This window comes from Fukomys damarensis, unplaced genomic scaffold, assembly GCF_012274545.1.
Source record: "Fukomys damarensis isolate Sample0158 unplaced genomic scaffold, DMR_v1.0_HiC HiC_scaffold_23, whole genome shotgun sequence".
In the NCBI taxonomy this organism is placed as follows: Eukaryota; Metazoa; Chordata; class Mammalia; order Rodentia; family Bathyergidae; genus Fukomys; species Fukomys damarensis.
In genome coordinates this window covers 39093036-39120983 of record NW_022900935.1, presented here as the reverse complement: position 1 = coordinate 39120983, position 27948 = coordinate 39093036, and the positions used below count along the sequence as shown (strand labels likewise).

Below are 27948 nucleotides of genomic sequence, written 5' to 3'. Positions count from 1 at the left end.
CTTTTTATCAGTGCATGTTAATTTTACAAAATAAGGAGCTTCAATACAGTATTTTCACTCATGCATTACAACACATTTTGATTATCTTTATCCCCACTATTACCCCCCACATTCCCCTGTATTCTCTGAACTATGGTTTTATTTCCCTCAAGTTTAAAGCATTATTCTGCTGGCCTGGATAATAAAGGACTGAGGTTGAGACTGTAAAAGAGGTTTAAAGCAGAAAGTGTAAATATACAGTGCTGGCCATGGTGGCACACGCCTGTAATCCCAGCACTCAGGAGACTGAGGCAGGAGGATCCCTGCAGGTATGAGGACAGCCTGTCCTGCACAGTGAGTTAAAGGCCAGTCTGAACTACATAGTAAGGCCATCTCAAAAAAAAAAAAAAAAAAAAAAAAAAAAAAACAAAAACAAATCCCCCACAAAACAAATATATATTTATTAGAGGTCATAAACCTCAGTGGAAAACAGAGTGAAGCCATTAAAGGAAACTATCAAGAAAAAAGAAGACTAAAATAAACAAATTCACTCACCTATCTCCCAGGCCCAAAATATATCCAACCATCGACATGACTGCTAACGAGCGGGTGTAATTGGTCCTTCGGTCAAACCATACCTGTAACACAGGCACACGTGTGAACCCGGCTCTGAGATGCAGCTGTGTCCTCACCTTTGCTGTCTTACATTCCACCAACAACCAGTTAGGGAGTATAATGGGATAAAGACCCCATTCATAATTATAGCACTACACTTCACCTTGGAATAAATTAACTAGAAATGTGCAAGTAAACTTTTCTTAGGAATACAAAGATGAGTAAAAGAAAATATGTATTTCAGGGCTGGGGAGGGATTTAGCTCAGTGGTCCTGCCACCTGCCTTGCAAGTGCAAGGTCCTGAGTTCGATCCCTGGTACAAGAAAAAAAAATTCAGAGCCGGATATGGGGGTGCACGCCTGTAATCTCAGCACTTGGGAGGCTGAGGCAGGAGGATCACTGTGAGTTGATAGCCAGCCTGGGTTACATAGTGAGTTTTAAGGCCACCCTGAACCACCTAAGTGAGACCCTGTCTCAAAAAACCAAAAGAAAAAAAAAATCTATTTTAGAATATTCATTTGATTGTGAAGATGTAATCTCCCAAATTATTTGACATTTTTAATACAGTTCCAATAAAAGTTTAGTGGCACTGCTTTAGGGATCTCAACAAACTTTATGTGGAAAAAAAATTATGAACATAGCCCCTGTGAAGAGACTTGTATTACTGGTATGGTATGAGCAGAAACAGGCAGAAAGGGCAGTGACACAACAGAAGCCCTAGAAAGAAACCCACGGGCAGGCATGTAAGAATTTAGTGTATCTTTAATACTGGGGAAAGGGTAGAACATTTGGCAAATAGTGTGGTGTATATATTTTAAAAATTAGTTTTGCCTTAGTCTGAAATTCCAACTTGGGGTAGGATTCAAATGTTTAAAAAGTCTTATAATTAAGCGTAAGAAAATATACATAAAGACACATAAGCTTGAGATGGAAAGACCTTTTGGAATATAAAACTAATGGCAAAAACTTGAAAATTTGATATTTTAGTTTTTTTTGCGGGGGTTGTTTTTGTTTTGCTTTGTTTTTGAGAGACAGGATCTTGCTTTGTAGTCCACTCCAGGCTTTTTTTTTTTTTTTTAAAGCCATTAATCTTTTTTTTTGTACTGGAAATCGAACTCAGGGTCCTGTGCTTGCCAGGCAGGCATGGCACAACTGAGCTACATCCCCAGCAGGCTTTTTTTTTGAGACATGGTCTTATGTATTTCAGATTGGTTTTGAACTTGTTATATAGCCTAGACTGGCCTCAAACTCATTGTAATCCTCCTGCCTCAGCCTCCTGAGTGCTGGGATTACAGGCAGGCACTACCACACCTGGCTGGTATCTTCTTCTAAAAAGTATCTATTTTACTGGGTGTGGTGTACATTCCCATAGTCCCAGCACTCAGGAGGTTGAGACAGGAGGATTGCTGCAAGTTTGAGGCCAGCCTGGGCTACATAGTGAGTTCCGGGTCAGTTTCAATTACATACATAGTGAGACCCTGTCTCAAAAAAACAAAAAACAAACAAACAAAAAACTAAAAACAAACAAAACATTAACATAGCTGGGTGTGGTGGCACATGCTTGTGAATTCCTGGCACTCCGGAGGCTGAGGCAGAAGGAATGAGAGAAGTTCCAGGCCAGCCTGGACTACATATCGAGTTCAAGAGCAGCCTGAGCTGCTTAGGGAGACCATCTCAAAAAAACCAAAACAAAACAAAACAAAATTAACATAATTGAAAACAAACAAATAGGAAATTTACAACACATATGAAAAAATACTATCGGTAATATATAACATCTACAAAAGGCACAAGAACTACAATAAACTACTGGAAGATGTGAGTCTGGACTCTCCCCTGCTTTATGGAGAGCCCTCAGCCAGCCCCCAGCCACCCTACCTCCGAGCTGGGGCTCTTCAGCCACAGCAGCTTGGCCAGGTCGTCCCCTGCAGTGTTGTTCACCGCGTGCTCGAACACCTCCACCTTCTGCATCAGAGTCAGGTGGTCATAGTCCGGAGCCATCTGTCAAGACATAACTGTGCGGTCAGAGGGCAGCCGCAGCCCAGGAGGAAGCCAGGCTGGGTCGGAGAGAGCTGGGTTCTAACCTCGCCAAAGGACGAGGGAAATGAGAACACGACATGCAGAAGGATGTGACTGCAGGGGAGGGACTCCAGGACCAGCCTCCTTACGTGGGTGGACACAAGGGCTGGGCGACACACGGCTCTTGTTCCTATAGCCTACACATCTACCCAAGTCTCCTCCGGTGCACTGGGTACGTTAGGCTTGGTGTTTTTCTGTCCCGTTTTGTCTAGGATGATGAACACTTAATTTCTAGGCTTTACGGTCCTGCAGTGTCTTAGAGAGGGTTATGCGCTTTCGGGTTCACCTCACTGATCTTCCATAGCGAATTCCCTCACACAGGTTTCTCAGTACGCACACACACAGGGGACCCAGCAAAGCAGCCTGTGGGGGCCCCAGTGTGTGAGCGGCCTTGGCACGTACTCGCAGCATGATGCGGTGCTCGATGTTGAGGAGGATCTTCTTCTTCTCCCTGTAGTCCCGGATGAGCGCGTGCAGCGTGTCACAGTGGGGCACCCAGCCAATGAGGCCCGAGTTGGTCGACAGCGGGATGACGGCGTATCTCTGGATGCTGGTGTCCACAGAGAGCAGCATGGAAGAGAGCACAGCTTCGGTCAGCTCGGGATGCGCGCAGAGTGGCCCGGCCGCAGGAGGTGTGTGGTGTGTCACCCTTCGTGACAGCAGGTGCCTCAGAAGTGAGGTGCCTGGGCCACATGGAAGCCAGTTTCTCCCAGCCTGACAACGCCCAGCTCCAGGGGTGCATCGAGTGACTATTTCTGAGGCTAAAATAACCTCCCAGGGTAATATGCACGTTCTTAAAGGGAGGAGGAGCAAAGGTGGGGAGCACAGGAAAAGTTTGTCTGGGCTTTGATCCACAAGGGGTAAAGCGCACCAAATCTGCACCCTCCAGTCTAATCTCAAATCGCTCCCTTCCAGAGGCTCTGGAGGTTGTTAAAGGCATTTCCCAATGAGGGTACCCTAAACATTCTGGGGAGCTTTCTGTCTGTGTCAGGTACCTGGGTACTGCCAGGTGTGTGCTTTTCTAACTGATTTGCTAAAGGCACAAGATTATACAGACAGATGTAGGGAAACAGGAGAAACAAGATGGACGACTCCTCAAAGCTTCTCCATTTTCATAGCACTCCGAATACCTGAGGTTTTTGCGGAGAGACGTTGGGTCATTGGCCAGGAGGGTGTTGACCAGGCCGAAGAGCTGCATCACTCGTTCGTCCTGTCGCAGATCTTCGTGGCCTTTCAGGAGGAAGACAAACTCATGCCCGTTGCTGCCTGTGAGGAATTGTGGGAGCAGTGAGAGCAGAGCAGTTTTCCTACCTGCTGGTAGGGCTGCCTGTGTTTCTAAGGTTCTAGAAACTGTGAACACCTCATCTAAGGGGCACCCCACAGACAGAAAAAACTTCCCTCCAGAATTGAGGAAAGGAGTAGCTCTGCTTTTCATGGTCCCTCAGTGACCAAAATTATTCAAATTAAAACAAAAAAGCTGCTTTTAAGGACCAGGTAGTCCCTCCTCCCCAGCAGACTGTCTTCTGCCTTCAGAACCTAACCCTACAGGACACATCAGCTGGGGCCCAGTGGGGGTGGGACCAATGGGGGTACAGGGACAGGAAGCACGTGAGGTCAGGGTATCTGCCCCTCACCTGACCTGGCCACAGTTCTACAGCAGCCATGTCTCGCTCTGTCTGGAGGGCTCTTTCCAGGTAAGCAATCTTGCCCTTTCAGGCCTGGGGTGAGGGGCTGGGGTAAACTGGCTGGGGAGCTGGGAGCTCCTGCTAGTTTTCGTAAACTTGCTCATGCCTCTAAAAGGCACTACTTCATTAAACTTCTTTAATTAACAACCCTGAGAGTAAGGTGTGGTGGCACATGCCTATCATCCTAGTGTTCTGGCAGGCTGAGGCTGGAGGACTGAAAGTTTGAGGCCATCCTGGGCAACTTAGTGAGACCCTGTCTCAAAAAAGAAAAAAAAGGGGGGTGCTGAGGTAGTGCAAAGGCCCTGGGTTCCATTTGTAGTAATGGAACAAAACAAAACAAAACAATGTCCTGTCTTTGTACTAGAAGACAATGGCCCCCAGAGAGACTATCACCATGACTAGCACTGGTGAGTAAACACTATGCTTAAGAAACCAGGACCACGGGCTGGGGATTTAGCTCAGTGGTTCTGCCGCCTGCCTTGCAAGCACAAGGGCCAGAGTTCAATCCCTGGTACCAAAACCAAACAAACAAAAACAAACCAGGACCAGCCTCCTCATGCGAGACCACAAGGTGTCACCAGAGCCCCCTGGCCTCCCTAACTGTCCCAGGGAGGTAACATTTACCCCTAAGGGAAATTCCAGGGGTCATTTTTAACTAATCTTAAGGTGAGAATTTATTGTTTTAGCTCATTCATTTTACATAATCATTTCCCAGAGAAAGACTACAACGGTAAAGGAATGTGCCAGAGCCTAGCACACCCCACATCTGCCTGAGCTCCCTGCACCTGCCTCCCCCTCCAGCTCACAGCACCAGTCACCGCTTCTCTTCCCAACACAGCTCTGAGCAAACTAGGAGCCTGGGCGCCTGCCAGAGACTTCTCAGCCAGCACAGGAGGGAGAGGCAGGTGGCTGGAAGAGCAGTGGTCCTTACCCATGAGGGTCAGCTTCCGGGGCCTCTGCTTGGATGTGATGACTTGCAAAGACGGGGCAATGGACTGAATGCGGATGATTGGCTGGTTGGGGTCATATGTTCCTGGCACGGCCAATTCAAGGTCCCGGCACATAAGGAGTTTCGGAGAAACATACTGCAGCTCTAAGGATGTGAGCTGTGAAAAATCACCGAACAATTACATTTTCTGCCCTAAGGAGGAATTTAAAAGCAATTTAACTATTGTTCAAGGATTGCTGTAAGTGGCTACTTGCCCCGAAGTCTGCAGATAGGAATGGAATAAGACTCTTACAAGGAGCGGCAGGAAGCTCACAGGCAGTAAACAGAAAGCACTGTGCTGAGAGCGAACCCTGCAGGAAATCTGAAGACCCTACCTGGGGCAGCTGCTTTGAGATCCGTCTGAACACATGGTAATAGAGGTCCCAGGCTTGGGTGAGGTCCTTGACATTCCCTGATTTCATGTACTTCCGGCACCATTCCTGGGCCTCCATCAAATCTCGGCCATAAGCCTAAGAGTGAAAGCAGGGCAAATGGAAGGTCGTCACTGTGGCCACTATGCCAGGAGGCTAAATCCTGGAGCAAGGCACTGGCAGGGAACTGGTGAGCAAGGGAAGCTGTGCAGTTACCAGTCCTGCAGCCCCAGACCATGATGATGACTTGTCAGGCAAGGGAAAGAGGGAAGACAAGATGATCTCTTGAGGAACCCTGTGATTTTCTAGTGAAAATTTTAGGAGGGGTTTGGGTATAGCTCAGTGGTAAAGCACTTGCCTGGCACCTGCAAGGCCCTCAAAAGCCAAAACCACCAGTTACCAAACAAACAAACAAACAAACAAAAATCAAACCAAAACAACAACTCAGGAGGGTTCTTATAATTAGTGAGAAGTCTATTTTTTAATTCCTGTGACCTCTGTTGAAGGGTGTTTTATTAAAGGCAGGAGAAAGACTAGAGGAAAGCAGGCTGATGAAGGCCCTGCCAGAGTCCTGGGGCCAACTTGTCCCCTACCTGATTAAAGGATGTCTCCTTCAGGGTCTGGGGGCCCCGTTCCATCATGGCATGCAGGGGCTCCAGCACCTCAAACATGCCTTTCACATTCCTCTCCCCGAAGTACAAACGAGACGCCTCCTCCAGGCCTTCATGCCACATCTCATGCCATAGGATGGCCACGCGGATCAGCTCCTCGCTCACCTGGATCAGAGGGAGAAGCACCGAGGATGAGCCACACTCGGAGGGACTCCTCTCCTCTGGCAGCCACAGGGAGTGTCTCCCCCACCCTCTGGACTCACCATCATGGCCTGTTGGACCAGGGTGTTACTGTGCTCACACATGTTTTTCAGAATCTTGTTGGCTGCGTTGTGGCGGGCTGTCGTGGTAGACTTAGAAGCCACCGTGAGGGGGTAGATGAGGGCCTGAAGCAAACACAGGAACATGTGTGAAGGAGTGTGAAGGGTGCCCACCCTGGGTTCCTGGAAGATGGCAAAAGGGGTGGTGAAAATGACGTAAACACCTCGCGAGTCTCCCAGGGAGGGAACGCTCCATCTGGAGGGGACTCTTTTCAGGAGGCCCTGGACCACTGGGACTCAACTGGGCAGGGCATCCTGGGTGGGATGGAGCGCCTGGCTCCCTGTTCCTGCACTATGTCTCTCAGAGGCTGCCTCCAAATCAAAGGTGAGTGGCTGATAGAAGGCGCCCGGGCTCTTTACATACCTGGGGGTGGTACCGACCAATGTCTGTGAGAAGCTGGTGAATGAGCCGTCCCACCAAGGGCCTGGGTGTATCTATTCTTGCAATGAGCTGAGGTATAACCTGGCATTCAAAAAGATACAGTAAGCAGCATGTGAACAATTATAGTTATTCTTCTCACAATTGACCCTTGTTAACTCTGTCAGGTTCTGAAATGGTGCTTTCCCGCCAGTTCTCTAAAGGGACTAAAGAGGACACGGACCCATGAGACCTGGGGCTCAAGCTCCACCTCCTTGCCCCTGTACAGTGCACACTGCCTTGGGCTCTGCCCATGGTGTGACTGCCAAGGAGACACAGAGAGAGAGAGTCAGACTCGTCTCCACCTGGAACCAGGTGGTCTCACCTGTAACCACGTATCGATCTGGATTGCTTTCACCCCTTCCACTAAGGCTTCATTGACGTCCGGCCAGTGACCATAATCAAACCACAAGGTAAGGACTCTGGAAAAGACAATGAGGAAGTCACACAGGAGATCTAGTTTCCCAGCTTTCATCATCCGTTTCCATCTTTAAGGCCCTGGAGAAGAGAAACAGCAGCTGTAATGTGCAGCAGAGCCCGACAGGTCCATGAGGACCAGCCCAAATGAACAAAGGCTCCATCCCAGTCCAGCGGAGCCACTGCCACCTGGGAACACACCAGTCCGCCCATGTGGACGAGCTGTCTGCAGAACAGGGGCAGCAGGGAAGCCAGCGCCTCGCTGGTCAGAGATCCTGAACAAAGGAGGGGGTGCTTAGTCACCTCCAGCCTCTTGCCTAGTGAGCCTGGGCTGTTCAGACCTCTCAAAGCTGCAGGGGGACCTAAGAAACATTGTGACAGGGCTTGGGATTTAGCTCAGTGGTTCTGCCGCCTGCCTCTTGTGCACGAGGTCCCAAAAGAAACATTGTGACAGAGAAATGTAGTTATTCTCTACAAGAAAACTGCACAGAGTTCGCACTTTGCCCTTTGCTTTAGCTTTGCGGGTCTCACCTCACAGCGGGGCCTGGTAAGCAATCACCCCACCGCAGGCACAGGACCAGAAAGGACTAGACGCTGACCTTGGCTGTTCTGACCCGGGTGTGGAAGGCAGAGACCTGTAATGTGTGGCTTCCGTGTCCTGCACTAACACGGCCCCCCCAGAATTTCGTCCCCCTCTTGCCTCATACCTGAGTGTATCTTGGAGGTTGTTGCCACGAGACAAGGAGATAGAACGGAAGAAGCCCTGGACGGCAGGGACAGTATACATCAGGAGGGTTTTGGACAAGTCCTGTTGGATCAAATGTGTTAAGTGACACTTGTGTCTGAGCTTTATCTTTCTCTCTTCCTTTACTGTATTTGATTTCTTGTCTGATGCTGGGGATTGAACCAAGAATTTTATACATGCTAGGTAAGTGAGCTACATCCCCCAGCCTTTTGCCTCACTGTTCTCATTTGTGAAATGGGAATAGGCACAATTACATACTAAGAGCATCTACTTCACAGTTTTCAGTGTTAAACCAGTCATGTTAGTAAAAAGCACTCAATAAATGGCAAGAGGTATGGGGATTCAGCTCAGTGGTTCCACTGCCTGCTTTGCAAGTATAAGGTCCTGAGTTTGATCCCCGGTACCCGCCCCCACCAAAAAAAAAAAAAAAAAAAAAGGCAACAGAGCCATGACTGCTATTTGTCTTGGAGAGAGGGTGGCTACCAGCAAGGGTAGGAAGAGGAGGGGGCTGCTCTCTGGGCCGCTGCTTCCTAGGGGCCCTGTGGACTGACAGCTTGCGGGGAGTGGGAAGGGAAGGAACAATGCAGGGCATAGAGCCCCAGGCTCTGGCCTGGGAGTGGGCTGGCAGATATGGGGGCCATGGTTTACACACTGGGAGAATGCTCATCGTGTGGGAAGCAGAGCCCTCTTAGCTCATCTGGCAGCCCCCAGACACATACACACAGGGAGCACCAGCTCTGCACCCCTGCACCCCGCAGTGACAAATGGCACGGTATCCTCACTGCAGAGAAAACCTCAGGCCCTGAGTGTCACCACTATTCCACTGCTTAGAGAGCCATGCTGGCCTCTTACTGAGGCAGAGGGGAGGGTACCTCAGTGACCTTCTTCTGCAGAGGTGAGGGAGTGGGACTGTTCTCCGTGCTCTCAGCTTCACTCTCACTGTTGCTGCCCTCTGTGCTGGCGGTGGCGGTGGCAGTGGCAGTGGCAGCAGTGGTGGCAGCAGTGGTGGCATTGGTGATGTTGGCCCCGCTGGCATGACGCAGCTTCTTCTTCTCATCTCGGGCTTGGTTTTGATGTTTGTAGTGTAGCACAGCTTCAAAATTCATCACTGCCCATGCGTGCCAGGCCTGGGAGGGCGAGAGCCAGGGGCAGACCCCAGGGCTGTGACAGACTGCCGCTCAGAGGGGAGCAAGGCTGTGCTGAGGAAGAGCTGGGACTGGCCCTGCTCTGCAGTCAGCAGAGTAAGACTTCCCGGCAAGGGAAGAACAGGAGGAGATACTGGAGAGAAAGCACCGAGCAGACAAGGTAACCAGCAAAGGATCTGCTCACAGCGGGGGGCAGGCACTCTCAGGAGTGGAGCTGGGGAGGGACAACAAAGAGCCAGGGACAGATGACGGAGAAGCAGGCAGGCTGGGCGAGGAGGTCTCACTGTATCTGTGGGAAAAGAGCCTTGCTGGGCTTTTTTTTTTTTTGGTACCGGAATGAACTCAGGACCTTGCGCTTGCGCTTGGCAAGGCAGGCAGTGGAACCACTGAGCTAAATCCCTGGCCCAAGCCTTGCTGGGTTTTAAAGCATATGATACAGATTATTTAAGAAAGCCACTATCACAGCACCTGGGCAAAGTGATGGCGAGTCCCAACAGGTCACATCGGAGTGGGCAACGGAAGGCAGAGAGCACAGGAGAGCGAGGGAGGATGAGCCCGGAAACAGGCCTGCCTGGTGGAGTCCGGACAGAGGAGGACTGTCCACATCTCAGGGATGGTGTTGCAGTGACTCTGTGCACCACTGTGTGCAGTTTGATTTGGGGCACAGTAACTTTGTACTGAGAGCAGGACATGAGACAAATCCACTAACAGTTGGATTTTCTGAATATCTAGGAAATTCTCTTGTATAACTTGTTAAAGACCTTCAGCGCTTTCCAATTTAAGCAGAGCAGACTGATCATAACTGACCTTTACTGGGTGTATAAGAAGCCTGCGATGACCCAGTTTAGCGGTGCTTCTCACCCAAGTGCTAGCTGCGGGGCACTGAGCTGGGTCAAGGTGAATAAGACCAGCAGTGCTCACACGGCCCCAATGCTACAAGACCAATGGCAGAACGCCACAAAACCAAGGGACCGGCACTAGGAAATACTTTTAACAGCTGAAACAAAAGTTTCTGGAAAGTTTTTTCCTGTGAACTGCTTCTTTTGTAAAAGCTAAATGAAGAAAAGGAACTCTGGGGTTAGCGGACAGTTTCCATTCGTAAAGTGCTTGTTCATCAAGGGTTTGCTGGAGTTACTTTTCCAGTTTTTTTTTTTTTTTTTTTGATACCAGGGATCGAACTCAGGTCCTTGCGCTTGCAAGGCAGGCCACCGAACTGCTGAGCTAAATCCCCAGCCCACTTTTCCAGTTTTGGACATGCAGCTGTCTGAGATGGTAACTACTCTCCTGTCACAAAATGGGTGTTGTCCAGATCAGCATGAAGCATGCTGAAACAAGGACAAGATTTTTTTTTTTTGGTACGGGGAATCAAACTTGGGTCCTTTCACTTGCGCGGCAGGCACCGGAACCACTGAGCTAAATCCCAGGCCCAAGGATAAGATTTTTTATTGTAAATGTTTCTGTTGTTTTCAGATATATGTTTGCTCCCAGAGGAACTAATTCACAAACTTTCAGCAAGTTAAGGAGGTTCTGGAAAGAAACTGATGATGTCTGCTTACAAAGCAGCTGTTAACCAGGAGTCCCCTCAGCAGAGACACAGCACGAGGGTGTGTGCCTTCTCTGATGAGGTGCACCTGCGGGAGTCACCCCAAAGAGTTGGTTCCACCTTTTGTGCATTTTTGTTTGTCTTTCTGAAAAATCTCCTGTAATATAACAAGATGTTACCCAGATCTTTCCAATAAAAACAAACAAAGTTATCTTCTGAGCTGAGGATGAGCAGGGATGGAAATCTGAAAGAAGCTGGGAAGACACAGATGACCCAAGGGAAGGTGAAGTTCCAGAGATGAACCCTATGTCCAGAGGCTCTGGGGAAAACAAGCCGCGCTGAGGTTCTAAGAGAGCAGCAGCCCCAGGCCTGCAGAATAACAGCACAGTAAGTATTTCCCCAATGAAAGAATCGATCTTTCTGCATCAAGGAAACTGTAAGGGTTGAAGAGGCCCCTCAGGAGCAGGGTCACAGCAGCAGGTGGCCCCAGGGGCCTGGCTGGAGGACTCAGGAGCACAGTGCCACTGCCCGGCGACTCACCTTGTACCAGCTGCGGTCGTGCTCCGTGGCGGCGCTGTAGTACTGCAGCACCTTGGGGATGGTGCTCTCGTTGATGCCCTGGAGGTTCAGCTGCCACTCCCCAAGTTTCAGGAAACACCTGAGAAAACAGACAAAGCCCACATTGTTCCTTCCCAAAACGGCCCCCCTAAAATGAACAGTTGGGGGGTCCTAAGCCTTTCTGGGCAGTATGATGGAACCAGTGGGACGCTGAACCATGTGGGAGGAAGGCAGGGTCTGGGGAAACATTTTATTTTATTTTACTTTTTGGCACCAGGGATCAAACTCAGGACCTCACACTTGCAAGGTAGGCGTGCTGCCACTGAGCTACATCCCCGGCCCTCAAATGCAGTTTTTCTAGGGGGATTGAGTTATTTTTCTTATTGAATGCTGTCTGGCTCCTCCCTCGCTCTTCTCCCCCTGCCTGTTTACAGGGATAACGGTAATAGCTCACATCCCCTGGCTGCCACTGTATTCCAGGCATCGCTACAAATGCTTCATGCTCTCTCACACCGCCTTTTATGTGATGAGGAGGCTGAGGTACCCAAGGTTAAGCAACTGTCTAAATCCAACTTATTTACACGTTGAATTAGCAGTGTACACAAGCTGTCCAGCCCCAGAGCAGACACCAGGAGGAGAGCGCACAGCCAGCAGGAGGTGGTAGTGACGTGGAGCAGATGCAGGATGGCTGCCCAGGAGCCCTAGTGAAGGTGAGAGCCTGCACAACTAACCCTCCACCCCCACCCGGAATCCTGGCTGTCCTCCAGCCATGGGAGATTGTGGACCTCACCGGGCCATGAGCTTGTGCAGCTCTTGCTTGTGCTGCTGGTCCTCAGTGGCGACAGCATGCTGGGCCTGCTGCTGCACGGTCTGCACAAAGTGCTGCATGTGCTGGAAAGCGTCGATCTGTAGCAGGGCAGAGGCACAGATAGCCACTTGCATGGCCCGACTCACAGGCACAGGAGCCGGGTCTCCACACAGAACCTCTAGAACATGGGTGGGACCCCTAGGAGAGGAAAGTAGGGTGCACTGCTGGCGGAGGGCTGGGGTTCTCTGGGGGTCCATGATTTACTGCACTCAGGTCTCGGCTCTCCTTTGCCAGATGTGATTGCCAGTCCAGTGAGTCATAGAAAAGTCACATGCTTGGCTACCTGGCTCGATTCCCATGAAGCAACTGAGGAAGTGCTTATTTCACTGGGGAAATTAGGGTTACAGGGAAGTGTTTTAGACTTAAAACTTTAGTATTTGTTTGCGACATGACAGCACCTTGGGCATTCCAGGAGAGCAAAAACTATATAACTAAAACAAGACGGTTGTGGTGCGATGCACCTGTGATCCCAGCTTCTTGAGAGGTGGAGGTGGGAAGATAGCAAGTTTGAGCTCTGCTTGAGCAACTTAGTGAGACCCTGTCGCAAAATAATAAAACTAACAAAAAGGACTGGCCAGGGATGTAGCTCAGGGGCAGAGTGATAAGGCTTAGAAGCAAAATCTTCAGAGCATCCCCAGCAGTCAGATCTAAGTCCCCATGCCATTCGGTACAAAGTGAGCAGATGGCACCTGTGTTAGGAGCCAACAGCTGCACTCAGGAAGGGCAGCACGGTGCACAGGGAAGCCCTGCAAGTCGGCCGCGTCCAAACATGCCAGCATCCTGATACACAAGGGCCACAGAGTGTCTTAAAGAACTTCAGGATGGAGCCCGAGTATACAAGCACTGAAAGCTCAAAGGGAAACATCCTCTAACACAGGGCGGGGAATCGTTATGTGAGAAAATACAAAAAACAGGGCTATGTGTTCTCTGCTGCAGAAAAGAGGGGGGGAAAAACACTTCAAATAATTGATAGGTCTCCTCATGGAAAATTATATAAGAAATTGTTTTTTAAAATAGAAACATGTGATATGATGATGAAGGAAAAGGAAACTATCTGGCTTGGAGGCTAGGACCCACTCAGTTACTCTTATTTCCTTTTATTTTTTTGATATTTTGAGAAAGGCTTTAAGTTGCCCAGGTGGGTCCCAAACTTGTAATCTGCCTGCCTCAGTCTCCTGAGTGCTAGGATTACAAGTGTGTGCCACCACACCTGGCATGAGATATTTTTAAATGTAAGGAATTAACTGGCATCAAGAGAGAGGGTCTGACCCAGAGCCGGGACAGCACAACCAACTCTTCCTCAGGCCACTAATCCACACCTTGGGACAGAGCAGACACACAACACCTGTCTCCCGCCAGCATCTGCCTTCGCAGAGCTCCACAGCTCACTGCCAGCTCTGACACATGAACTACATCAGCAACCCCCGCCATGGAGGGGACACAGGCCCCTTTGAGTCTCCCCCAGGAGAACATCGGCAAGCGAGACTCAACTCTCATTTAAAAAGGAGGCGGCAATGAAACAATGAGTCACCAGGGAGGTAATCAGGTGATCATCAAGCAGGCGGGAATTGAACCTGGAGCTCAGATGCCAGCTCTCTCAGAGCTCATACGCTGTGCATCACTAACAATCCAGCCAGGGTTTATTTTATTTTTTTTGTACGGGGGATCGAACTCAGGCCCTTGTGCTTGCAAAGCAGGCAGCGGAACCACTGAGCTAAATCCCCGGTCTCCAGTCAGGGTTTAAACTCAACATGGGGTTGAACAAAAGAGAACTGCAAGACCGGGGGTGAGGGATCACTGGGTACTCATGTGAGTGTGAAGCCCAACATTAAGTTTATCCTGCATGGAAGAACCCAAGTCTTTCTACTCTACAGCATGAGGCAACTCATTTTCAAGGAATTGAAAATATTCTATTTAGATTTTTTTCTCCATTCCCAAGAAGGGAAAAGTGATTCTTTCGTATCACATCACTTGGAGAAAAGGACCTCTTCTCTCACTCAGACCCACAGAGCCGGGGCTGGGCCCTGCGCTCCAGTTGCGAGTACCGGGCCTGGGGGGTGTGGGCAGTGATGACCTTCCTGCCAGTGAGGTCTCGCGGAGGGACCAGCCTCTGTAGATTCCATGGCATCTCACTTCTGAAGATACCACAAGAACACCCATGGCTTGGGGTCCACTTTCCTCCAAACACTTTCATCTGCCTCAGGTGAGGCTGGGAACATGGTCCTTGCTCACAGCATAGGACGACAAGGCTGAGACAGTGACTGCTCAGCAGCACAACTATTAAGGCCCTTGCTCCAAGAAGCTCCCACACAAGAAAGATGTGAGGTGATGTCTCCAGCTCTGGGCCTGAGGCCCATGCACCTAACTCTGAGTAAGTTCTCCAAATTTTTCAACCCCGCCAGATTTTGGGCTCCCAAGGAAAGAACATATTCTGCGGAAAAGTTGGTCTGGGCTCCTGGGCCAAGAAACCACCCACAAGGCTCCTTCTGAAGGCTGCACACAGAAGGAGACTGGACGACAATGGGATCCAGCTCCTTCTGCTTTTCTCATTTGCCTGGAGACAGCTGGGCTTTGACTCAGAAATGCCCTGACCTGGGAGCTCACAGAGCCTGAAAAACAGAACAATAAGAATAAACAAAATCCCGAACTTCACTGGGTCATTAGTAATGAGGTAAACCCCAGTCAAAGACCAGGCGCCTGGGTGCTGGGCTGCTGTCAATCCACTGTTGGGGGTACTGAAAAGCCACACTGTGTCAAAAACCTACAAAACCAGCCCTTCCTAGACCCTGGCCAAGGGTTTTCACTCATGCCCTTCCAGACAGAACTCCTACTCCAGTGCCCATTTTTTTGCTTTTCTTTTCTCATTCTTTTTTCCCCACTTGGTAGTGGGGACTAAACCTAGGGGTACTCTACTACTATTGAACTATACCCCCAGCCCTTTAAAAATTTATTTTGAAACATAATCTTACAAAATTTCCCAGGCTGGCTTTGAATGAGCAACCCTCTTGCCTCAGCCTCCCAAGTGCAGTGCCTGGTTTTCACTCCTCCAGCTAGGGCACCACTATGTGGACCACAGTGGGGAGAGAAGGCTACAGCTGGAACTCAGATGACAGGGAGCCAAGACAAGGTGTACTACCTCCAGGCCTCTTTTTGGTAATTATCACCATCACCCAGAGAGATTGTTTAAAAGCAAAAACAAAAGCCACAGAGCCACATATGTTTCTCAAGGGCTTGTTTGTAAAAAAAAAGAGGAGTTCTACATTGGCACTAGATAACTTTCTCTTCTTATTTTATCCTAAATGGTGTTGTTGCTTTTGAATCCAAACTGTTAATAGGAAAGGAGACCAGAAGTCTGAGAAAACCAAATAGCTTTTGTTTAACCCCCCAACACTGGGGACAGAGCCCAGGGCCTTCTCACCTTCCCACTGAGCTACATTCTCAGCCCTGTTTATTTTTAATTTTGAGACAAGATCTTGAAAAGTTCCCCAGGCTGGGCTTGAACTTAAGATCCTTCAGCCTCAGCTTTTCAGAGTACTGGGATTACAGGACTGAGAGCCATGGCTGGCTGTGGACATGCTACTTCTGTACCTAACAATCTATTTTAAGGGGTGGTAACTGTGCCCTTTCTAGATCCCAGCACTTTCTAGAACCAATAAATATAACTGCAGTCAGGCTCATTGGTCTGATTATGTGGGCACATGCCTTTCCTCGACTGGGTAGACGGTTTGGACACCGGATTTCTGCAGTGGAAGCAGGTAAGGTGAGCGCTGTGGAGAAGGTGGTGGCTGTGGGACAAACACAGGTACAGACCTTGCGTGCACTCTTCCACATGTTTTTCATGTAGGCGTAGGTCACCTGAGGGTGAACTGTGGGCAGAGGATGGTCAAGCTGCCGAGATGGATCAACACCCAGAAGCAACACTAAGGTTTTGTGAGCAAGAGCCTGAAAAACATGAGCGATCAGGTTATAAACAGGACTGGATTGGGAGCACCACCTGCCACGTGGTGGGGTCACTCAGCCACTCACCAGCCTGCCGCTCTTGCCACACAGGCTTGCGTACTTGAGCCAGGTCCTCATGTCCTCGTGAGGGTTGACCACAAGGGACCGCACCATCAGGATTTTCTGCCAGTCCTCCACGATCCGCTGGCAGCCCTGGAATATTCAGAGGAGGGTTAGACAGGTCCTCTGCTATCTGAACTCCCACAAACAGTGAAATCCACTGGAATAAAAAGGACATTCACCGATATAATCATAAGTTTCTCTACCTAAGGGCCCGGGAAGGAAATAGCTCTCAGGGACTTCTCAGCAGCTGAGAAGTGGAAGGTCATAGGAGTCTGGTGCTTACTTCTGGCTCTCACTTACGATGTGACTTTGGGCAAGATACTTAACTGTGACTGATCTATAAAGTAGAATAAAATAGTATCAATTTTTTGAGGGTATGGCAAGGATTAAATGAATGAAGTTATGCCAATTTCTTAAGATTCATTCCTCTTCATTTCTACTTGCCTCAAATAAAAAACTAGATACAGTAGGTAAAGTGTTTCATGCATTTATACATCTGAATCTTTGTAGTCAGAAAAGCTAGAGTGAATTAATTATCTAGGGGGCTAAGCTCATTTTATTTATTTTTAGTTGTTTGGTACTGGGGATCGAGCTCGGGTCCTTGCACTTGTGAGGCAGGTGGCAGAACCACTAAGCTAAATCCCCAGCCCCTAAGCTCATTTTATATCACATGATTGCTAAAAGGAAAGACAGCATCTCTTTTACCCTTGCAGGTAGGAAGTCCGACTTGTGAGGACATGGGTTTCTGAGACATCACTTCCTGGGCGAATTTCACAAACCCATGGAGGGTCCCTTAGAGAAATGGAAGTTTAGCACCAGGGATCTCCAGCTTGCACATGTGTGAGGGTGAGTCTGAGCCCGGCACAGGGCCCTCAGGCAAGAAGAGACCCAGCGCAGCTCAGGCCGACCTCTCAAACCGCCCCGTGACAGGTGCTGGCTGCGGATTTTAATTTAAGTGACTGGGCCACACAATGGCAGCTTTCCAGCCCAGGTGCTCACTGAGTGCTCTGACAGCAAGCTATCCACGAGAGCCAAGTTTCCGCTGGAGCATAATGCTTTATTTTCAGCCTTGGGTAAGAGCTTTCCATTCCATAAAGTGTAACAATGATGATTTGGAAAGTTAGAAAAACAGAAAAAAGTACACCGAGTGATTGTTTTGGTCTTCTCACCAACAGTTAGTTTCTCCCAGATGCTGAAATAATTTGGCTCCCTGTAAGTCAAAAAGTATCATTCTGGCTCAAGACAGGAAAGTCACAAAGACTTAAGGTGATGGCAGAGTCCTGAATGCTAAGTTTAGGTATGAGCCTCCCTCCCAGACTCACGATCCACTCCCTTCCAGCTCTATTTATGAGGCCCACTTGTCAGAATCTTGAAGACTCATTGGGTCTCCAATTTGGAAACCCTTCAACCCATTATTGGCACTTAAAAAAAAACCCAGGGCGGGTACTGGTCTAGTGGGAAATGCTTGCTGCGTGGAACCCTTTCTGATGCCCAGTAGACAATTTTCCATCAAAACAGCACGGGGCACTTTATAGTTACTAATAAAACATGCACAAGAACTGTATGTGCTCAGTTTGGAGCCATGAGTGACTATATGTGCCCACTGCTCTCTCCTGCCCGGTGGAATGTGCCTGAGCTTCTGAGCCTGGAATGCACTGGCATCAAAGGGTTTGTCACAGCCTCCTGAAAAGCCTGGCAGCACAAACTTCCACTGGTCTGGAGACTCTGGACTTGGATGTGGATCTGACCAAAAGGAAATGGATTATAACTGAGGGAGCTGATGGAGAAGTGGGAGACCAGCGATTGTTGGAGTAGTAAAGCTTTCTCTCTTTGCTTGGGGGACTGGAGCCTAAACCCAGGATCTTGCACCTGCCAGACAAATACTTTCCCCATGAGCCACACCCCTAGATGGCTTTCTTCCTTTGGAGGGTGATTTCCTCCTCCCTACTCAAGGGCTGGGAGGACCTCTGTAATTCCCAGGAGCATCAATGACTGTAGACTCCCAGATCTGCAGCTAATCAGAATGTGACACAGAACCTCTGATGGGGCCTTGACAAGTTTTTCTACCAGGGAAATCCATAGTGGAAATGTCTAAAAATGACTCTGACCTAAGAACTGTCACCTGCAGGATCTGGTGAAAGACATTAGGCAACTCTGTTTAAAACTTTGGGTGGTGGTGGCCAGTGAGTGTTCAGAGCAGCATTCCCAGCTTTGGTGGCAGCTTGGAGTCTTCTGGGAGCCTGAAGATACTGATCCTGGGTCTACCCACAGAAAAGGTGACTTAACTGGCTGTGGAGTGGCCTGGGCACCAGGATTTTCAAAAACTCTCCAGGGGATTCTACTGCACAGGTGAGGGTGAGAACTACTGATTGTGAGGTTCGGATTCCCAACTGCCTGGTCACAGTGTCACTTATTAAAGACATTTTGTTATTCCAGCGTGAGTGCCTGGCTCGCAGAGGAGGTACAAAAAGCACGTGGAGTGGGAGCAGGAAGGTGGGGACAATGCCCGCAGAGGCCCTCCGCAGGGGCAGGGTGGACGGGGCTGGCTCCCAGGCTCACCTGCAGTCTCTCCCACCAGATCTGGCGGATGATCTCTCGTCGCTCGGGGACAAGTTTGTACTGGATAACCTCCTCCAGCTCGGAGAGCATGTGGCAAGAAACCATGGCCTGGTGGGAGCAAACCACATTCCAACCTCATTAAAAACACTCCAAAAGACAGGACTGATTCAAAGAATCCCTTCTGGTGTCAGAGTTATCTGCGGAGCCTGTGAGTCCTCAGGGGTCCACTCTGAACTCACCATGACAACGTACAGAATGCTGGGCACTCACCCCGTATGCCCGACTGTAGCTCTCTCCTGCCATGGCGGTTAGCTCAGCATCCAGCAGGTCCCTGGCCCTGTCAATGCACTAGGAAAGAAACAAAAGACCCCTGGCACAGGGCTCTGGACTCTGGAGTTCAAAGTCCTTTTAGGGCTTCCCAACTAGTCAACCAGCTGCAGAACTTATTTGTCTCACTAAATCCCAGAAAAATCACCAAAGAAGGGAAGAAACCTCTCCCCAGATCCGAATGGCTCAAAAGGGTATTATTCAATTTCTCATCAAAGCAGAAATGTATGGCATTCAAAGCTTAGAAGCTCAGATAGAACTCATCCTCTTGGGTGGTGAGGGAGAAGACATGTGAGCTGTTCTTGCATTTTAAGAAGATAGTCTGTGGGATCTGCCTTCACTTAACTTTCCTTGCCGGGCACTTGTGAAAAGGGACCGCACATGATGAATGGCTCCAGGTGGTGTCAGGAAGGCACCAGTGCCTCTGAGATCCTCTTTTTGGGTTGGGATCTTGTGGGTCTCCAACCCAGCAGGTCTGGATCTGAGTCATATCAATTAGCCCAGTGGATGCCACAGGACTGCGGTTTTTGCCTTCTGGCGCCATCAATTAAAACCCTCATGTGAGCTTTTCCCTCTTTGGATGTTTAAGGTTTATTATTACATCGCCATCCCTGAAGCTCTCAGATCATCAATGCAAGCACTGCATCCAAGATAGTAGGTGCCTGATGGTGTTTATGCATTGCATCATTTTCTGCTCTACAAGTTAAGAGGGTATGGCTTCTTTGGAGGAACCCACATGTGCCACCCCTCATGGCCAGGAGACCCTTCCAACTGACTTCTGCAGCTACATGGGGACTGCTGGCTCCTGGAACCCTCCTCTGGTGAAACTCCCAGCTTCTCTACTATGAGGAGTGCTAAGACAGGTGATAAAAGGGTGCAACAGTGACTCAAGAAGCTAACTCCCAAGGCAATTGCAATGGTAACTTCCAAAGCACAGCTCAGCACAGACACCCAGCTGATTGTGCTGGCATCTTCTCAGTGTGTTCTGCGCACCAAAGCCATTCAAATGAGCTCCTAGAGTCCAGCAGACACAGAGCTGAAGAACAACAGCCTGGCTAATAGGTGTCACGCAATTAGGGGTCAGCAGCCCGTGCACAATACCTTGCCTTTGCTGGAAGGTCTGAGTCCATGTAGGCTTTACCTGCTGTGCCAAGGAGAAGAGGTCCTGATGCAGCGCCAGCACGGCTCTGTAGAACGCCCCGTCGTGGGTGTCCCGAGGTATCATACAGGTGTACTCTTCCATACTGTCCCACTGACCTACGCACACACACAAGAGAGCAGCAGGCTGGTCACCTGGCTGAGCTAAATTTTAGGCAGCAAGTCAAGTAAGCCTTGAAGTTAGCCATTTCCACCTTTCACACAGCTTGGGCTACAAACAAGCCGAATGAACTGAAGCCTCATGTTCCAAAATCTCTGTATCCCGTGGCAGTTAACAAAGCCACATGTCACTGGTGCCTCAAGGAGATTCGCGAAGGTGAGAAAGGGCAGGAGGGCAAAGCCCGCACACCAGATGGGTTTAATGCCTCACCCCATTAACCCGGGAACTTGCCCAGGCTCCCTAGCTGAGAGGAAATCATGCTCTTCCCTGTCAGTGAAGCACCACGCAGCTCAGTGGCACACTTTCCTCTAAACAACTGAAAACAACCCTTAAACAGACAAGGGATGGATCAGATCAAGTTTGTCCATTTCACCCTGGCAGTAACTTTGCCTCAGGAGGGAAGAGGTAAATTTTCAGAGGCTCTTTTGTAACAGGAAGGTGGGCCAAGTCATAGTGCTGGGGGAATGGCTGCCAGCGAGAAGAGGCCTTCTTGCCCCAGGTGGGGTGAGCAGGTACCGACTGCCAGGACTGCCAAGAGCATCTGCAGAAGAGGCACAGGCCTCATTAGCTGCCAAATGCAGGGCTGTCGGTTTTACAAGGCATTTTCCTGCCTTTTGCTCCAGACCAGCAGTTCATCCATTCTCCATGCCTCTGGGCAAAAGCAAATAGCAGAGGATGACTCCTCAGGAAGCAATTTGTTTTTGATAGATGTTCCAGATCCAGCCCAGAGCTCATGACCGGAAAGGATATAAGCTCTGTGACTCAGGAGGGAGACTGGAGGTGGGAGCCTGGGACCTCTTCCTCAGGCCTCTGCAGGTGAAGCTTTGCACCCGGCACACGTCACATATCCTTTCTGCTTTTATCAAGCACATCTCTGAGTAATCCCCACACTCAGGAGGCTGAGGCAAGAGAACTATCAAGTCTGAGGCTGAGCTGGGCTACACAGTGATTTCAAGGCCAGCCTGAACTACATAGTGAGACCCTATCTCAAAAAAACCAAACCAAAACAAAACAAAAAAGAAATCTCTAAGACTCTGAGATAAGCACTGCCAAGACTCTCAACTAGGACTGGTGTCAGAAACTCACACATCTTAGGGATTAGAAGGAAGTCTCTGGGAGAGGAGTGAGGTGAGGAAGGGTCAGACAGCGAGGAGAACAGGAAAAATGGTCAAAGTATTTGCAATTGTTGGAGACGGTAAAGGGCAGATGGGGTTTGCTGGACTACTCTCTCCACTTCTTTATGCGTTGGGAAAGTTCCATTATAAGCATCAAGAAAGAAAAGAAGCCAAAAGTGGTAGCACATCTAATCCCAGGACTCTGGGAGGCAGGAGAATTACCTAGGGAATTCAGTAACTTAGCAAGACCTGTCTTAAAATAAAATAATAAATAAAAAGGGTTGGGGATGCAGCTCAATGTGAAGGCCCTGGGTTCAGAGCCCAGTACCTAAAAGAGAGGGGCAGGGGAAATAAAGGGAGGAGGAGAGAGGCAGACAAAGACGGAGAGAGAGATTAACTGTTTTCTCCCTTTATTCCCGTGTGAGGAGCTCCCATAAACCTGGATCAGGAGCTGGACTAAGCACGCGATGCAGAAACATGGAAAAAGCCTACTGAGAGTGGAGTCAAAACATCCGTCTGGGAACGCCCACCTCTACATTTCATTCGTAAGAGAAAAACAGACCAGTGTTTGGTTGACAGCAAAAAGAAATACCGTGGTACAGGAGGGCTCTGGACCAGTGAGACTCAGAGGGCTGGTGAACACACCACACACGGGGGAGGGTGTGGCAGTGCACCCCAATTCCTGCTCACCCAGCTGTGCCCCTGCACCCTTCCTACAACAACAGGAAACATTTCCCAAGTTCTGGGAGACTGCAGAACTGCCTGGCCGTCCAGTGTCCCCGTGAGTGAGCGGGAGTGTGGGGTCTCACCCACCACAGCTCAGGCTTGATGCCTACTCACTGTTTCCCCATCTCCCAGCAAGGATCCATTTTCATCCAGGTCCGACAAGTGAGTCAGAGCCACAAGGCAGAAAGGACAGATGGAGCATGCGGAAGCTGCCGGTTGGTTACAAGTGGCCTTCACACTTCTGTAGACTTCACCTTGCCCCTCAACTCCTGGGAAGTGAAGCCCCAACCTCACTTTCCCCTCCTGGACCGGGGTACCCCAGAGAAGCCTCACCCAAGCCCCATGCAGCTGCGGCAGCCATCCGGGCCATCTTAGCTTGGGTCTCATCATTCACCAGTGTCCACTTTTCACAGCACTGCTGGTGGAGCTGCCCCCTGAAGGAGAAGAAAGATCTGTCAGGTTAACTGAAACGACCACCAGCCCTTTGCTCCCCGCACTTGGCTCAGCTGGGGGCTGTAGAGGAGCTGAGAGCCTTTCAATAAAAATCTCGGTCTCCCGGGTCATAAAATAGCAAAGTGAACGGGCTATTTGCGGTTTGTGTGTCCTGGTTCTCATAATTTGTCTAAGAGTGAGTTTATCAGCTATAGGGATAGTGTCTAATTCTATGTGATATGAAGTGTCCAGAACATCGAGCCCCTTCATAAATATTAAATAACTTCCTTCCCAGGTCAGTAAACCCTTTGGTATGTCTTCAGAAAAAGCCATCTCAAGAGACACATCTTGACATTCCAGGCTCAGAGCTGTAGGAAGAACTGACTCTTTAAAACAATATACAAACTGTTTCAGTGAGAGATGAAACTCAAATGAACCCGTCTGTACAGAAGAAATATTCTACAATAATCGCATGTACCAGGGATCCAGAAATGCTGCTTAGTCTCAGAACTCTGCACAATTACCAAGAGTGCAGGCAAGGACTGTATGAGGACATAAATGTGCTTCAGAGACCACAATTCACAGAAAGAGTAGGACGAGGCTTCCGACTGATATCAAACCTACTCCCCTCCCTGGGGCTGAGGTGGGGTTCACTGGCAGAGAGCCTGCCCGCTAAGTTTGAGGCCATGGGTCTGACCACCAGTTTTGCCAAAAAGGAAAAAAAAAAAAAAAGGCAAGCAAAAAACTGCTGTCCAGGGCCGGGGATTTAGCTCAGCGGTTTGGTGGCCTGCCTTGCAAGCACAAGGACCAGAGTTCGATCCCCGGTACAAAACAAAAACAAAAAAAAACCCCAAAACAAACAAACAAAAAAGCTGTTGTCCATCCATATTCTACACATGAATGAAATAAAAGGCCCTTATTTCATGTGAACTTTGAAATGCAGCTGGGTAGATGGGTGTGGTGGCACACACCTATTATCCTAGCTACTTGGCTGCCTGGTTGGCTGAGACTGTATTACAAATTTAAGACTGGCCTGGGTAATTTAGCAAGATCTCTGTCTCTAAAAAAGCCAGGCATGGTGGCACATACTTGTAATACCAGCACTCTGAAGACTGAGGCAGGACGACCTAGTGACTTAATAAGACCCAGTGTTGTGTAGCTCAACTCTCCCTGGGTTCAATCCCCAGTAGTGGGGTGAGCAGCTAGGAGATTCCCTAATTTTTCCTGCTTTTGGAAAGACAGGCTGCTGGCTGTTTTAACTCGGCAGTGGAAGTGGAGTCACAAGAAAGGGTCTAAGTACGAAGCGGCCTAGACGGGAGGCCTTATGGGACATGGACTGCACAAAAAGTACTAGGAGGTGACGTGGGGGATGAAGACTCAGAAGTCAGTCACTGCTACAGAGGTCGAGGCCGAGCTCCCTGAGCTCCCTTGGGGCTGTGCCCAAGTGCTCAGGCTGGGCAGATTTAACTCATGTTTCTCTGCCACATGTTCAAGATGGTAGGGACATAGATTTGGGCTCACATGCAGCAGAAAGCAAAAGGAGGCAAAGGGTGGCAACTGTGCCCTGTGCACTCCCTGAAGCTTAGTGAAGGGAGCAGGATCAACTTCCAGCCATCTACACCAAGAAACATTCACTCCTGGACCCTGCCAGGGAATGGCTCAGTACACGGTGTGTGTGGGGTCCTTCGGATGACTGGGCTGCATCTGGAGTTTCTGATGCAGGAGGTCTGGGCTGGGTCCTGAGAATCTGCCTGCCTTGGATTTGCTATGGTTCCTGGGCTGGCCTTGGACTCATGGCACCTTCCCTGCCTCAGCCTCCTGAATGCTGGGATTACAGGCTTGTGCCACTGTGCCTGGCTGAGAACAAGCATTTCTACTAAGTTTCTATGGGATGTGAAAGCTGCTGGTTAAGAGACCACAGTTTAAGAACCTCAGGCTTGGACATAGGAGCAGCTCATCTGTGGGGGGAAAGTCCTGCCTGGAGACCCCTGGGGTCTTCCAGAAGGACAGAAAGTATCCAAATGGTCCTTTAAAGCCTGAAGCCTACAGTTCAAATTTTCCGTGTGTGTGTGTGTGTGTGTGTGTGTGTGTGTGTGTGTACTAACATCTCTATTTTGCCAGTAGTTATTATTCCCAGTTCCCGCCTCAGAGAAGAGGGGCAAGAAAACCAGCAGATGCTGGGTCTGAAGGGGGAAGCATCTGTGGGATTCACCCTGTTTTCTCTTCTCCTTGGAGAGTTGTCACCGGTGTAGGTTTAGGGTCACGCTGTGGTCCTCATCATCACACTGAGGGAGCAGAGCCAAACAGAGTTCTAGGACTCACTGACTACTGAGCTCACAATGACACCCAAAATCACGAGGTCTACCATTCTCTTCAGATTCAGGCTTAAAATTCCAGCTTTTGGGCTGCCTGTGGTGGTGCGGGGCTGTCATCCCAGCACTAAGGAGGCTAAGGCAGGATGACTCCAGGAGTTCCTGGGACTGGAAAGGGGCGGGGGCAGACAGAAGGACAAATGGACAGAGGGCGGAAGGACAGACGAGGTAGGGAAAGGGAGAGAGCCAGGGAGGCGGGCCCCTTCCGCATGTGCCTCAATGCACTGCCGACTGACACAGTCCTGAAGTGTTTCGGGGGGTGCGGCTCCACTGACCCCACCTCGCTTTGCTTGCTCACTCACTCGCCCAAACCCAGTCACCCTAGCTGGAAGCCATTGTTACAAACAGAACCTGCAGCTCAAATTTTTATGGCTGGTGCCAAAAGGAAATCAGCCTCCCTCTACTCTTTCTTATTAGGACCACTTGTTCCTATGCCTTGGGTCTTGAGGATGTAGCTTTTATTTCAATCGAGAGGAAGTGAGCTTGGTGATTAAATGCCAACCTCAGTTACCCCAAGGGATGGAGCAGGAACAGCGTGAGAGCAGCACCCCGGGAAGATGAGCCCTGGCAGTGCCACAGACACTAGGTCACCATGTGAGCAACAGGGACACGAGGCAGGGCTCCTCTCTCCCACAAACTTCTGGTACAAAAAAGAATTCGACTGCATTGGGTTCTAATGCTGGGGGCAATCAGTGGGATGGCATCAGAGGGTGCCAAGGAGGTTAGGTGAGCTCAGTCTCCTGCTGCTGCTCAATGACCGTGAGGCCTGGGCCGAGGGCCTCAGCCCTTGCAGCAGCGCAGGAAGCTCAGTGAATTCTTCTGCTTGGAATGCCTCCGCCACTGGCTGCCTCTGAGCTCAGACCTGCACCATCTGTCCTCAGGATGCAGGGGTGGTGTCGAGGTAGGGTGAGGAGGGGTTCACCTGGGTTCAGTTTGACTGCAGGTGTGGCTGCCTGTGCCAGGGGGCTGAGGCCCATGTCTTCTAGTTAGCCTCCTACAGGCAGATGAGCATGGGGCATGGAGGAGAAGCCTAACTCACTGGCAACTCCAGAGCACTCCTGATGCCACCTCCAGCGAACACCTGGAGCAGGCAAGTCCAGGACGTACGCTCAAATGCTCTGAGCACAAGAAACCTATAAATCACACCCTAAACAGAACTGACTGAATAAACCACACTAAACCTGAATACGATCAGGAAAATAATTCTGCTTCTTTCACCTCTTTTCTTTTTTAGTCTCACGTCCTTAAATCCCTTGGTCAGCATCACTAGCCAATTATACTTTATAGGTCATTATAAAGCTCGAAAAAGCCCAGGGCACAGAGATTTATGGGACTAAGAATGACAAAGCTGTGAGAGACCTGGATCACTGTTCTTGGGAGACCTCAGGCAAGCCGTGTCAACTCCATGAGCCTCCGCTTCCTCAGCCGCAGTATAAGGGGGTCGAATGAAATCATAGCTCAAGTCTTTTCCAGTCCATCCAAGCCTTCCCCAGCCAGGGAAAGTGGCGGCTGAGTGAAAGGGGAGAACCAGGAAAGGTTGCAAGGAGGAAGAAATGGTGGGGAGGATTTCAAAAATTAGGAAAGGGGGCAGAAGAGAAGGACAATCCAGGGAACTGAATCAATGAGTACAGGGTTTGGAAAGGGTGATGAGTTTGACCGGAACTCAGAGTCTGCTCACCAGAAATGGGCTGAAGAGTGGGCTGAAATCACAGCATCAAAGGATTTGAAAGCTGGGCTATGCCAACTTCTATGTAGATCCAAAGGCTATGGGGAAGCACTGAAGACTCAGAGGAACTGATTACGGCTGGATTTTGAGAACAGTGCACCTGGTTTTATCTTTCTCTTAACAAGATACGGCTGTGTGACAGCAGATTTTAAAGCAGAAAAGTTGGTTTTGCTTTGAGCGATGCTATCCAGTCAAGTTTCCTGTGAGGATGGAAATGCTCTGTGTGCTTGTCCAATGCCACAGCCACTGGCCACATGTGGTTCCCGAGCACTCGTGTGGCCGGTATGACTGAGGAACTGAAGGTTTAATTTTATTTAATTTTAAAATAGATACATGCAGATTGCGGCTACCATGTGTACAGTGTAGTATTTAGATACTCACTGGACTTAAAAAAAAAAAGCTTTAGTTTTACAAACTAATGAAGCACATTTGATAGGACATCCTCAATTTACTGAGGAGAATGAATACGAGATGTTAATTTTTGAAAACAAGTAAATGATAATACTTTGAATCTTAATGGTTAAACTGAACAATTAAGTTGATTTCAAATAACTTTACACTATATATCAAAATATATGTGTGTTGGGGGGGCAATGTCTATTGCATCTTTTTTTGCCAACTCAGGTATCATGTACTGTGGGTAAGCACTCTGCCACTGCCCTACGTCCTCAGCCCTTAATCTGATAAATTCTTCTTTTTTATTAATGGCGCTCAGGATTGAACCCAGAGTCTTATGCATGGCAGTGCTCTACCACTGAATCATGATCCAGCCCCCTTTAATTTTGGGAATTGGTAATAACTGTATACTGAGAAAGAAAAGCAACAGTCAATTTACCCAAAGAATGTCTGTAATTAGGGGCAGAAAGATAATATGTACAGAAAGATTATTCTTTTAGATACCTTTGATTTTGTCCAATAATATATATATATTTTTTAAGTAAAAAAAAATTTTTTTTTGGTATCAGGGAT

The 27948-nt window shown here is 49.2% G+C and overlaps 1 protein-coding gene across 3 annotated transcripts in view; it reads right to left on the bottom strand.

Moving 5' to 3' along the window:
• Window positions 1-27948, bottom strand: part of Mtor (mechanistic target of rapamycin kinase) — a 122185-nt gene that overhangs the window by 10772 nt on the left and 83465 nt on the right. For all 3 annotated transcript variants that reach the window (XM_010628123.3, XM_010628122.3, XM_010628124.3), the window contains exons 31-50: window positions 22783-22883; window positions 20432-20547; window positions 19234-19311; window positions 18964-19071; window positions 16369-16494; window positions 16153-16284; window positions 12265-12380; window positions 11457-11574; window positions 9101-9355; window positions 8191-8291; window positions 7392-7488; window positions 7013-7111; window positions 6592-6714; window positions 6311-6493; window positions 5682-5816; window positions 5290-5464; window positions 3804-3939; window positions 3076-3223; window positions 2473-2595; window positions 535-617 (exon numbers count right to left, since the gene is read on the bottom strand). In XM_010628123.3, coding sequence (XP_010626425.1) covers window positions 535-617; window positions 2473-2595; window positions 3076-3223; window positions 3804-3939; window positions 5290-5464; window positions 5682-5816; window positions 6311-6493; window positions 6592-6714; window positions 7013-7111; window positions 7392-7488; window positions 8191-8291; window positions 9101-9355; window positions 11457-11574; window positions 12265-12380; window positions 16153-16284; window positions 16369-16494; window positions 18964-19071; window positions 19234-19311; window positions 20432-20547; window positions 22783-22883 — 2553 coding nt within the window. The remainder of the gene's footprint in view (window positions 1-534; window positions 618-2472; window positions 2596-3075; window positions 3224-3803; window positions 3940-5289; window positions 5465-5681; window positions 5817-6310; window positions 6494-6591; window positions 6715-7012; window positions 7112-7391; window positions 7489-8190; window positions 8292-9100; window positions 9356-11456; window positions 11575-12264; window positions 12381-16152; window positions 16285-16368; window positions 16495-18963; window positions 19072-19233; window positions 19312-20431; window positions 20548-22782; window positions 22884-27948) is intronic.